A 13907-nucleotide genomic window follows, 5' to 3' on the forward strand; every position below is an offset into this window, starting at 1 on the left:
TGTGTTCAGATCTGGCATTAACATGCATCTCCAGATCCGATCTCAGTTTCTCTGTATGCAAATAATCTCTATTTCAACAGCTGATGTCTCTAATGAATCTCTACCGCTGCTCCAGAACCGAGAACAGCTCTGTTTTTATGTGTGTGCATCGTGAATTTGTCTAAAAGGAGATAATAGTAATAATAAAGTACTAATGAAGTACTAATGCTGAATTTACTGAGCCTGCCTGCTGGATGGGAAAATGGATTGTTTGCTAACATGTTAGCCAGCTTTAAATGGGATCATATTTCTGGTCAGTGGTCCGGCTGTTACAGACGTCTTCATCTCCCCGAGGCCCAAAAGAAAAAAAATTAATAGAGCTTATTATTCCCCAGCAGGGAAATCCCTGGTGGAACTAAAACCATTAATTACAGCTGCATTCACTTCAGATATGACATTACCTCACTCTCATCATTAATCTTGCACCACAGTATAGGCACCAATGTTTTTAATGCTATGATGAATTATCAGAACTAATGACTTCTGGTATTTTTTGACCAAACTGCTCTAGGCACAAAAATGGCTCATACACTTTGAAATTGGTTTTATTCCATATATTAAAATGACATGTGGGACAATGTGTGTTTTCTTCCCAGGGGGTGTGATTTGGATTCCCACTGAGCATGTGTGAAAATAGACACTGAGGTCTTCCAGACCATCAACGTGCCGAATTAGATTATTCATTGACATTTTTGCAACTAACATCTGGAAATCTGGAATGAACAACAAATTAAAGGAAACACTGCAGAGTTTGCGACGTCTGGCCGTATCCAACCTTTTTACCACGCACCCCGCTGCACAGTATGGAATAACCGAACAATAAAGCCCGACGGGATTGATGCTGCAACGTCTCCTGCGAGGGAATCTGCTGGGAAAGACAGTCAGATAACTTGACTCATCGGAAACAGCTGCGCCTAACGGCCAGTTGCAGCCTAGTGTGTTGTTTTTCTGTGTGCACTGGAGCTTTATTACTGTAGAGTGAACACTGCAGAGTGAGAGAGAGTGTGTGTGTGGGATGGACACAAATAGTTTTGACCGCATCACTGTTTAACGGGAAAGGAGTAGCAGGCACCGTAAATCTGAAACAGCTCCCCAACAAGAATACACTGTGTTTCCCATAAAGTTGGAATAAAACATTTTTTTTTTTACCTCTTCTCATGAAAATGATTGTGACAATGTGATTTATTCTTGATAGATAAAATACATATCTTCTCAAAAGTTTACTGATCAAGGCCTTCCGAACATTAGAGTTGCGACGTCTGTGAACGAACCGAAACTGTTGACCGGCTCTTTAGAACGTGAGATGGAAACCGAGTCACAGTTGAGAAGAGTTGAGCCACGCTGCCTTCACGTGAGTGCCTCAGTACACAGTGGTCTCAAGAAGGGAAAGGACACGCTTCAAATGAAGATGTTGGTGGTATAGTGGTGAGCGTAGCTGCTGTGCAAGCAGTCGACCTGTTGACCTCAGCAAAAAGCTTTACCAAATGTTCATTGGTGATTCTAAATTGGCCGTAGGTGTGAGTGTGAATGGTTGTCTGTCTCTCTGTGTTAGCCCTGTGATAGACTGGAGACCTGTCCAGGGTGGACCACACCTCTGACAGCTGGGCTCCAGCCCCCCGCGACCCTCCACAGGACAAGAAAATGAATGAATGAATGAATATTGTCATATATTTGATGACGTCTGGGTTTGAATTATTCTTACCCTATCCCACGAGGCTGGCATCTTAAAAATAAACAAATATGAAAATGAGCCGGCCTTTTGAACGGCTCTTTGAAGGGAGCCACAAGATCCGGCCCGCTTCAAAGAGCCGTAAGTCCCATCTGTACCAAACATATATCAAATGTGTACGAATAATAAACGTGTCTAAAGAAACTTCATGGGTAACAGTGCAGTTTCTGGTTTTGGCACAAAGCCCTTGTTGTTGTCCTTGTGTTTTGCCTGAAAACCAGCTGTCACCTGTGACAACGTGATCCTTGTCTACTCTTCACGTACTGTATGTTGGTGCTCATCAGAACGGCCCACTTTGAATTAGTCTTTGCCGCTGCCTATCTTGGCCAGGACTATAAGAGAGTCCATTTATATTTCAGACAATGAAGCTGATCTTCTGTCAGAAGCTAATGTCACAAAATGTTCCCCTGGTCGCTTTAAGGTCTCGGTCACCCCTGCTGAAGTAAACTTGGAAGCAGCAGGCTGGAATTTTGCAGCACACAGTACACTTCAAAATGTGGCTCCTTCAGCAGAGAGGGAGGGAGATGTGACTGAAATATCAGATTTTTATGTGTTTCAGTTTGTAAATCAGAATTAGAATCAGAATAATGTCACACCGCGGTGAGGTTTTGTCTCGTGACTTCCTGTTTGATTTTGAAAAGTAACTCTCCTCTCGTTTCAGGTCATTTGCCCCTCCCCCTCATGTGTCACCTGTCTGATTGTCTTCCCTGATTTCTGATCGTGTCCACCTGTTCCCCATTACCCTCATATATAGTCTGCATCTCATCTTGTCCTGTGCCAGAGTGTTTCATTCTGTTGTGCATCCCCAGCTGTTCATCCAAGTTTGTGTCTCCGTGTCTGCTCACACTGTCTTAGTCAGATTCCTTTTTGGCTCCTCGTGAGTCAGTTTTGTTATCTACTTTTACAATCAAAGTTTATTTCCACAGCTGTTTTTGTTTGCCTCCTACAGGTTCTGTAGCCTGTCTATTTTCTCAACGTTGCAGTTACTGCGTCTGAGTCCTGTTCTGAGTCCCGGCCTGACAAATACAGGGAACTGTTCTTCTGCTGATTCTCCCATTAAATGCCCGTTGCAGACAGAATAAAATAAATTAAATAAAAAATGTAAGATGCATAGAAGCAAAATATTGCAAAAGTAATCACAATTTGCAGAGGTTGCATTAAATTATAGTAAACTTTGTCTTAAAGGCTTGGAGTGCAACATGGCAGGAGGCGGCTGGAGTGTATGTATAAACCCTCCTTAAACCCAGACGATGACTAAGTGATCTATTCATCAGTCCAGATGTCTCTCTGGGTAAATTAGTCAGGACTCATGCAGAGACAATGCTACTGTAACCCCCAACTACAGTAGCAACGGTATTATCTTTCATTTGACCCTTAGCGTGACCCCGTGATAAGACTCATCACCCAAACGTCCTCCCGTCCCGCCACCACCTCCTCCTCCGCCTTCTCGCTGGTATTTTCCACTCTTTTCCCTCCTGATCGTCTTACTTGGCTCCTGACAGCTTGAGCAATCAGGACAGGTGGGACGGGGTGGGGTGAGTCAGTGAGAGTTCAGCAAATGGCCTCAGATGGAGCCGTCGCAGTTCTGGTTTTGAAGGCAAAGTAAAACTCAAACTCAAAAAATTTGAGGACGTTGAATTGTTCGTGCATGTGAAATGGTTAGGGTTAAAAATGTGAAAACGGCAGCTTTATAGGCGAAAAAGGCGTCGGCAGAGCTAAAATATGCAGCCTGAGCCTGCTTTGTCAGACTCGTGTCTAGGAGAACAGGTCTTTCTTGATCCTGGAACTGAAGAACCAGTGTCATCACCTCCTGTGGGATCTATAAAGGCCCCCAAACAGGGAAAACATTAAGTCAACCCCTCATACAGGAAGTCGCCTCACATGCAATCCTTTTGGAGAAGGCCGCCGCGTCTTGTAATGTCGTATGTGTCGAGCTCGGCCCCACGTCTTTCGGTTTCCCCCCCAGAGTCACCTGGGACCTCCTGGTCGGGGCCTCCGCGGGTCACCAGAGTTTATCACAGCGGAGAAATCTGCAAGTCGGCTGTAAAAACCCTGCCTTACACGATGTAAAGCGTGGCTCGCGATCTGATAAAGACGGCTATAAAAAGAGTCATCCGTTTTGGCCTTGAAGTCACTCTGCCTGCTCAGGACACGGTGATCACATCCTCCGCCGCGTTGATTGGCAAGCGGCGCTGACCTGCTGGTGGTGCTCGGCTTCTTTGTCCGAGGTGGAAGTTCTGCGCTTGATGACATGTCCTGTGCGGCGTGATTTCTTGTCTTTATGGCTATATCCTAGAGTCTAGGTAGAAGCTATTTTCAGACTCTCGGACGCACCGGATGAAAGGGGGCCGTGAGCGATCAATTTCCATTTTCTCATACAATGGAAGGGTTTACCTGTATGTCAAGAAAATAGTTCCAGCCTTCTAGAACCACGGGCTGAGGTGTTTGTTTTTTTTTACTGCAAACCAACGATAATAAAGGTTTAAAAAAGATAATAAAAGACAATCTTCATATTTTGGAAGGTCAGAATTAGAGGAATTTAGCCCGTTTCCCAAAACTGAGTTAGAAGGTTATGTGAGCTTTACTATGAGGACAGGACGTCTTGAGTAATACGAGCAGTGACCAGGACAAAGCTCTGCGTTTATGGTCAGTAAATAACTCTTAAATCCTGAAATAACGAAGTAAATAAAAGGAGCAGGCGGAACAGTGGAGTGGTGGTTAGCACTGATGCCTCAAAGCAAGAAGGTTCTGGGTTTAAACCCTTCAGCCGACTCGGGCCTCCCTGCGTCAGCATGGGTTCTCTCCGAGTACTCCGGCTTCTTCACACTGTAAATATTGATTACTTTAGCTTTGAGGGGGTTGAATTGCTCCAAAAATGAATAATTCCTGTGATATTATCCGAGTCGTACAAACCGCTGACCCGTCTTTCCTATATATGGACGTGTGGCGTCTGTACGTACACATGCCAACATACATAACGACATGAATACGTGGTTTGAATCGCGGCCATTGTGTCCGAAAATAGCGTCTCCACTCTGCGGTCTGCTGAGACACATACTTGCATTTCCCCAGAGGAGTCGGTGGTCCGGGGCCACCGAGGGCTCAGCCCTGTCTGGTCTGGACCAGCAGCCCTGTTCTCATGACACATGACCCAGAGCACATCCTGTGGTCATGCTGCAGTGTTGTGCAGTTAAGGGCCGGGATCTGTTCACAAACATGAGGGAGGAGGGAGGCCTCGACTGTGGACACTGATGAAACACGCTGCTGCAGATTTCCAGTGTTTGAAAGTGTCAGTTTTAAATGTCACACTGATTCCTTAGAGGAGAGCCCTGAGTGTTTCAACACCGTGGAGGGTGTAGTAGTGTCGTGTTTACATGTTGGCCCCCTCTTCTGGTCATTAGACGCACTGCAGTGATGCTACTTTGACATTTCATTCATTCACCTTTTGTAACCGAATGTCCTGTGAAGGGTCGCGGGGTCTGGAGATTATCCCAGCTGGGTACACCCTGGACAGGTCTCCAGTCTATCACAGGGCTAACACAGAGAGACAGACAACCATTCACACTCACACCTACGGCCAATTTAGAATCACCAATGAACCTAACCAGCATGTCTTTGGACGGTGGGAGGACGCTGGAGAACCTGGAGAGAACCCACGCAGACACATGGAGAACGTGCAAACTCCACACAGAAAGGCCCCAGTCGGCCCATGATGGATTAGAACCCAGAACCTTCTTGCTGTGAGGAGTCAGTGTAACAACCACACCTACTTTCACACTTCTCATGCTGTATTCTTAGCTGCAGATAATTTGATGCATGCAAAACCTGCAGCTGCTTCCTGCACAACAAGCGGGGGGGGGGGGGGGGGGGGGTGACGTGAGCGGCAACATATCCGTCTACAGCTGACTGACATGTTGCCTTGTGAAATCTCACATTTGACTACTTTAATTAACAGGACAAAGCCGAAAAGGAAGATTGGAACAAATTTTGCTGTCTATTAATGACACTATTTGGAGAACAGTTTGTTTCCCTGCATTTGTATTTCAGTATTTTGCAATACATGGCAGTAATGTGATTTCTACTTGCAGTACTTTGCATCTCATAGCATTGAGAAGCATTCCAGTTAAGTAATGACATTATAGTCACCTGCAGTGCCCGCCTCTTTCTGAAAACATCTTTAAATGACCTCTGACCCCTATTTCCTTCTTTGAAAAAGTCACAATGTTGACATGATGTCCTCTTCAGAGGTGCACTTCCTGATTTTGATTCACACCTGATGCATAGCTCACCCAAAAACTGATCTCCACACCGCTGTAAAATCACCATTAGTCACTTTCGCCTCATATTTCACTGCAAATTATGCGAAGCCGCTCATATAACAGTGTGATGTTGTAAAAGGGAATTTCAGCCGCATTTCAGTTCATTTTCTTTTTTTTCTTTTTTAATGTCATCAAATCGATCAGACAGAGAAATATAGCGCGTCAACATTTGTTCTCAACAAATCCAAAGTCATGGCTTCTAATAAATCCATGTCAAATGCAAAAATACATCAACCAATAATAAATAAATAATCTTCAGATTGGCAAATAAATAGTTAAATAAGTTAATAAATTATTCGTTATGTCGCTAACAACAATGCTTTGAGGTAAATTAAGAGCAAGCTGCCATATAAAATAATACTTAATGTAAATTATTGCGGTTCAATTTATAAAAAAAGAATATAAAATATTTTACAATTGTGATCAACACAGATTTTTTCCTTTTTTTTTTGATTCGTTTATCTACATAATGATTCCTGAAGAATTTGAAGTGAGGTTATTGCTTATATCAAAAAGGCAAGGGAAGGAGACATGCATGTGACGAGCCGGAGAAGCTGCAAAGCTTTTCTCTGACTTTGACGTGTGAACTAATAAAAAAAAGTGTCTAAACAAGAAAGAAAACGGTGAGTATTTCCCTTTCAGTCCTCAGAGCTACATTCGTCCTCTGCGTCCCCTTTGAAGCAGGCCGACTCGTAGTGCTTGTTCAGGTAGGACTTGAGGGCGAAGCTTTTGTGGCAGCGCTTGCAGTTGTAGTGCTTAAAGGCGGAGTGCGTTTGCATGTGGGCGCGCAGGTTGGAGCGGTCAGCGAAGGCCTTGCCGCAGTGGGCGCAGGCGAAGGGCTTCTCTCCGGTGTGCGACCTCATGTGGCCCTGCAGGAGCCAGGGCCGGCTGAAGGCCTTGCCGCACACCGCGCACTCGTGCTTCAGGTCGTGGGTCAGCATGTGCATGGCCAGCGCCGGCATTGACACGTACACCTTGTGGCAGGTGGGGCACTTCCTGGCCTGCTGGCTGTCCAGGCTGCGGTGGGTCTGCTTGTGTCTGCTCAGATTGGAGGACGTGGCGTAAGACTTGCCGCACTCGCCGCACTTGTAGCGCCCTTTGGATTTCTCTTTGACGGGGCTGCAGTCCGCCGAGAGGACGCCCTCGCTGCTGCTGCTGTCTGAATGGCTGCCTCCCTTGTGAGGACACCTCTTGCGGGGCCTCCGGTGGGACCGGCCGTCAGAGACGAGGAAGGCGTTGATGGTGCACGTCTCCAGCTCGGGGCCGCTACTGTCGGACTCGACTGTGGCACTGGAGACGGGGCTGTCCGGATTCTCCATGTCATGGTCGGAGAACTCATCTCCACTGCTGCCCCCGGGGGAGTACAGGGGCCCTGAGGGGACACCAATCTGCTCATGACCTGGGCCCTTTGTGCTCTGCAACACTGAGGGGATGATGTAATCATGGATGTAGCCTGGGAAGGAATAAAGAAATTTAATTAACACACGTGGAAAAGACTTATTTTCATTCGGAATGAATGAGCGGAGAGTAATCTGAATAATCTCTGGTGAAAAGTGCCTTCTTAGACAAACTCTTAATCAATATTGAACCTGAACAGGAAGCTTTTTGTTCGTTCAAGGTTCTGCAAGCTTCGGGAATGAAATATTAATGAGCATTTGGTGCTCGGTTGCGCCCCAGTCGATACCCCCACCGGCTCAAACAAGTGCTATCAAAACGGAAAACCACAAAGGCTGAATATAAATTAAACATAATGTGCTGACACTGAGCAACAGAGCCACCGAGGGTGATCGATTCACCTGTCGGCGCCTCAAAGCGACAGCGGTGACGCGTCTAAATCTGTGATGGAAGAAGAAGGGGGTGCAAGGGGAGGCGGGGGGAGGCAGGGGGAGGCAGGGGGAAGCTCAAAACAGAGCGTCTCAGCAGTGAAATCCCTTCAATCACTACATCATTTTAATCAGATCATTCCCCATCTGTGGCGTTTTTGAGAGTGTTCATGAGTATGGTAATGGGGAGATTGAGTGACAGGTGGGAGGTTGCGGTTTGGCAAAGAGGAAAAGGGAGGGCCGGGGAGAATGCATGCTGGAGGGTGGGTGGGTGGGGGGGGGGGGGGGGGGGGGGCGGCAGGGGGGGTCTGATCTTCACAGCAGTCAGTGGTATATTGCCCTCCGCACGCACAAACACACTGGAGCACAAAGGGGAGCAGACAGCTGGCATCTTAAATCTGGGGGACAAATGATTCAACTCAAAACACAGGATCCGTGATGCTGCTGCTGCTGCTGCTGCCGCTGCTGCTGCTAGTGGTGGAGGGGGGAGGGTGGGTGAGGGGGCTCGTGGGCTAAATCTGCACAGTGCACACATTTCTTTGGATATTTCCCCAACACGCGCACATTGCATTACGTCGTTTTCTGTTGTTGCAGGGCTGTCCTGTGAGAAATCCCACGGAGGCAGGCGAGCTCTACTGTCTGCCCGGTCTCCTGCTCATGTTGCACTTTATCGAATTACCTGCAGCTCTCTCTATTTTCCAGTCAATACCCATCCTCCTAAAAACCCCCGTTCCACAACCTCTCACCGCTCCACATATGGATTGAGTTGCTGCAATCCTACTCCCCGTGGCTATCTGACATCCTGCAGGATCAGATGGAGAGGGAGAGATGGAAGAAGGATGGATGTGGAGGAGGCGGGATGATAACGGGAGAAACTCAAGGGCAAAGACGCCGTCTAAGGACAGCACCGTCCCGTGTGGTTTTCTCCTGAGTGTTTTTTTTTCTCTCCCTTCTTTCTGGACGGAGCCGAGAAAAGCTTGCATCAGATTTTAAGGCCTAATTCCTGCCCAGATATATCTCATTCACGTTTGAGTATTAAGCCGATTGAACCAGCGTGACCTGAATACTATTTAGCATCAACCGAGTTAGAAAACAAAAGTCCTGGGGCATACGGGAAGGAGGGGGGGTTGGCTGTGTCTGTGGGGATTTAGGGGGGTGTCTAAGAGAGATTTAGCAGCAAACACAACTGCACGAACCCTACAACATGATTCTCTGTTTGGCATTTTAGAATTTTGTGCCACCCCTTTTCAGGGAGGGAAAACCCTACATAAAAACAATCTGCAAAACCGAAATTGTGGCGGAAATACATGCAGGAAAATAATAATTCCCACTCACCGTTCTCAGTCAGACGCACCGCCAAGTTGGTGGCCGACTCAGTGATGGCATGTGTCACAGTGTAAGAGTCGTCCCAGTGCTGCTGCTGCTGCTGGTACTGATGGTGGTAGCCGGAAGACGAGAAATCGTGAACCTTCGGCTGCTTCACCAAAAAGGAGCGTGGCATTTTTTATCCCTGATTTAATTTCCCTGATCTAAAGCCTCATAGAAAAAATGTAAACACTGGTAAAAGACAAAAAAACAAAAACAAAAAGAAAATCAAGAGTTTCCAGGTGCCGTTCTTGGCCTCCTTCTCCAAACAGATGAGGCTTGGAAAAGGAGGAAAAAATCCGCCCTGGAAACAGTTTAAAGCCAGAAAGGAGGAAAAGAAAAAGCAGCAGAGAGAAGAGAGCAGAGAAGATGGAGAGGAAGACAAAAAGTGGTAAGAGAGAGACAGAAGCAGAGAGAGAGAGAGAGAGAGAGAAAGAGAGAGAGAGGGAGAGACAGAGAGAGAGAGATGTCTGCTGAACTAGCTGAGCTCAGCACTAGTGCAGCCTTTTATATGTGGGGCACAAGCCCCAAAGATCAGGTGGTGCTTTGGAAGAGGGAGCTGCTTAGCATTAATCCATCAAATATCCCCGGGGACACACATCAAATTACCACAAGCCGTCTGCTTCTCCCCGCATGCACGCACACACGCACACACGCACACACACACACACATCCAACCACCTCCTCCTCCTCCTCCTCCTCCTCCTCCTCCTCTTCCCCCCTCCTCCTCCTCCTCCTTTTACTCTTTCCCTTCTCCCCGGCAGCGAGAGCAGACAATAGTGGTGCAGAAGCATGTGCGTGACACTACACACACAACACCTTGTCCTCCATTGTCTTTCAATGAAGTAGTTAACACGATTTACGCTGCCCTGTACATACACCCCTGTCCTGCGACATCACCGCGGCCTCAAATGTTTCACCAGCATCACATCCGTCCGTCTCATTCTTACACGTTAAAAAAAACCCAAGGGCATGGCCTCAGGCTGGAAATCAGGAAAAACTGGGAAGTTGTTGCAAGCTTTGACTCCGCCTGTGACGTACGAATAAGGCTGTGGTTGTGTTTTGATTGTAAACTGAGGTCATTTCTGTCTATAGATGCTTTTGTGGATCCTCAGGACCTGTTATAGTCACCAACATGATCATTATTATAATTATAAAAGACTGTAAAGTACTACTTTCAGTAAGATGTGAGGAGAATAAGAATAAGAGAGGGGGTTATGTCTGTCTTTAAGTCACTTCTTGTCTCCTTTGCCTTTGACACCCTTTAAGACTTTATCTTATTTTATTGTTTTTAATTGTTTATGGCTGCTGTTCTCTTTTTACTCATGCTTTATGGTTATTTTTTTATATTTAAATAAAGTTGGATTGAACTGGATGCCTTTTAAAAAGCACAGGTATTGCAGAAATGACATTTTCATTGCACTCTCATACAATCCAATACAGCTTTTCTGGGATAAGTTTGAGTTCACAGCACTGCCGAGGCTATAATCTGTGTTGGTATTATAGGGGGCAGTAATATTAACAATGACCTCGACAACAAAACTGATGCCAGAGTTTGTTTTATACCCGCCCAAGGCCAGAGAGAGGCTGTGAGCTCCTTTTTGCATTAAATACTGTATAATGCAACTCCACCACTGCCAGTTTGGTAGGAAATTATAGCGTACAGTGCTAGATGCCTACAGCAACACATGGTAGCTAGGCCTGGTCATATTTAATGAATACAAAGAATCTCACAACAACAAGTGGAATAAAAAAAAAAAATAATAAAATCAATTTAAATCAAAATTGCAAAAGAAATGTGTATTTTCTTGGAGAAAATGGAAAGGAAAGGACGTTATATTGAATATTTTATTCATTTTTAATTAAATAAATCATAAAAGAGTGTCCACTGACCTCCTGATATATCATGCGTATCGTTTAAGTTCACGTGTCTGGATGACACTGTGAAATCTGAGGATGAAAATCTGGAATAAAACCTAATAAAACTAAATAAGATAAAAACTTATTAGCACATTTCACTGATTGCTTCCATTTCCGTGTCGTTAGATCATCTCAATCATCTCCATCCTATGCATGGCAGTTTTAGGTGTCTCTGAAGACCCCCCCACCTCTCCCCCAGCCCTCTATACAACCATAAAACCCTTCATCAGGATAAAAAGGCCCCCACGGTAACTTCCGACATGTCGGCTGATGGCAGGCTGACCTCCGGGTGCCTGCGGAGTCACCGGGTCACATTTGGTTGGCCGTGGATACAGCAACAGCTTAAGAGCAGGCTGGACGGCCCGCTGACAGATGGCTCCACGGGTTCAGCATGACAGCGTGATATAAAATATATAATCTCACAGGCAGATGTTGACGAGGGGGGATTTTTATTCAGGTCCTCATGACATTTGGACATGTTTACAGACCAGAGAAATAATCTCTGGTCCAAGGGTATAATGAAAGTATTGATTCATTTTACCAGTACCTCGTAACAGTGCGGGCCTTTGGGTCCGATGGGTTGAGGGGAGGGGCCTCTGTGGATCATCCCACAGATACTTGATCAGTTTGGGATCTAGTGAATTTGGAGGCCAGGTCAACACCTTGTGCTGTTCTTCATGTTTTTTTGAGTTGTTCCTAAAGCGTTTTTGTGGTTGCATCCTGCTGGGGATGGCTGCTGCTATCAAGGAGTGTCATTGCTATGGGGTGGGGGTGTCTGGTCTGGTCTAGGTGGGTGCTACATGTCTAAGTAACATCCACACCGATGAATGCCAGGTCTAAAAGTTTCCCAGCAGAACATTGAACTGTCACAAGATGGTCGATGTTATTCACTTCTCCTGCCAGTGGTTTTAATGTTGTGGCTGATCGATTTTTGTCTGTGCTGGTGCTTTCTGAACTTTACTTACTATTGCCATAGTTGACTAAAGTCATCTGTGTTCGGCGGATCTGCCACTCAGTCACAAATAGACCCAGCCAGGAACTAAATATTCCTGCTGAAAGTCTTTCCAGTCCTTGCGTACATGATACCGACTGATGTCTCTGAATAAACACATGCTCACATGAAAAGTCGCTGCAGAGAAAGCACTCGGCGTCTGTGTCTGTGCGTGAGCCTGTTGAGCTGTGATGAGTGAGATAATTTGTGTTAATCACATCCAGTCATTAGGGAGAGGCCTGAAAGACAAACGCAGGGTTCCTTTCACCGAGGCGTCTTTTCAGCACCTCCACAAAAATCTCCCACTCCGCCGTCTGACAATGAGGCAGCTGCGCGCCCATGAATGAGAGTGATTGTCTCTTTTCTTTTAATCAGCACTTTACTGAGTGGGGAAAATGAGAATTTCCCCTCTTCACTCTGCATGTTTTTTCAGGGGTTGATTGTGGTTAGCTCGAGAGGGCAACTTGTGATTTGTGTTCCAACACCTTTCATCTTTTTTTTTTTCCTTCTTCTTTTTCTTTCCTCCAAACCAAACAGCTTTGCACAAAATGGTGTTAGGAAAGCTCCGCTGAGATTTGTCAAATGACAAAGCACCTCAAGTCAATTTGAAAGTGACTGGTTAAAGTCTCGCACAGTGGAGATGACCAGAGAAAAGAGAGAACTCAGGTGAGGTGAGTGACGGGGAATGCCAAATACAAAAAAGGGGGGAGAGGAGGAGGCGTTGTACAACTGCCTTTTAATCTAGTTAGAGCTCAATCCTGATAAAAGGAATCTGTCCGTCTCTCTCTTTTCCATTCTGGGGGTCATCAATCATGCATGTCACTGGCCTCTGCTCTGGTTGACTTCAGTCTCCGGGGAGAGGCAATGAGCGAGCTACAGCTGCTGTTATAAAATGGGAAAACCGGGGCGATGAAGGGGAAACACGGACGCAGAGCGTGAGGACACGCCTGATGGCAGATGAGGTTATGGGGTTGATAATGAAACAACAGGTGTGTTTGGGTTTAATATGAATCTAATTTTACAAAAATGGTGTGACATTTTTTGGCTGGACTTTTCCGTTTTAAGAGAAACTGTCAACATGTCAGATCTCCATAATCCAGACACATGTGAACGTTAAGATAAACAACAAAGGTGCTGTGATCTTTTCCCAAACCTGGTTGGGACGACTCGTTGGGGGGTAATGGATAGATAATCTGCAGACCAACAGAAAATACAAAAGAAAAGTCGCCACCAATAAACAAAAAAGGTCACACTCTAATATTTCATTGGACCTTCTTTAGCTTTGATTACAGCACACATTCTCTGTGGCATTGTTTCAATAAGCTTCTCCAATATCACCAGATTTATTTCCATCCAGTGTTACATTAATTTTTCACCAAGATCTCGTATTGATGATGGGAGAGTCTGACCACTGCACAAAGCCTTCTCCAGCACATCCCAAAGATTCTCAATGGGGTTAAGGTCTGGACTCTGTGGTGGCCAATCCATGTGTGAAAATGATGTCTCATGCTCCCTGAACCACTCTTTCACAATCTGAGCCCCATGAATCCTGACATTGTCATCTTGGAATATGATCCATTGATGGAATAACCTGGTCATTCAGTATATTCAGGTAGTCAGCTGACCTCATTCTTTGGACACATAATGTTGCTGAACCTAGACCTGAGCAACTGCAGCAACCCCAGATCATAGCACTGCCCCCACAGGCTTGTACAGTAGAC

General features: G+C 45.8%; 1 protein-coding gene across 1 annotated transcript; it reads right to left on the reverse strand.

Annotated features, from left to right (window-relative positions):
- Nucleotides 1-6725: 6725 nt before the first annotated feature.
- LOC311487361 (transcriptional repressor scratch 1-like) lies at nt 6726-9411 on the reverse strand (the record flags this gene model as incomplete). The annotated part of the gene is made up of 2 exons (XM_084543616.1): nt 6726-7540; nt 9246-9411. The coding sequence occupies 2 exons, from the start codon at nt 9409-9411 to the stop codon at nt 6726-6728; spliced, it is 981 nt and encodes a 326-aa protein (XP_084399742.1).
- Between the last annotated feature and the right edge of the window lie 4496 nt (nt 9412-13907).

This window comes from Chelon labrosus (assembly GCF_963514085.1).
Source record: "Chelon labrosus genome assembly, chromosome: 4".
NCBI lineage: Eukaryota > Metazoa > Chordata > Actinopteri > Mugiliformes > Mugilidae > Chelon > Chelon labrosus.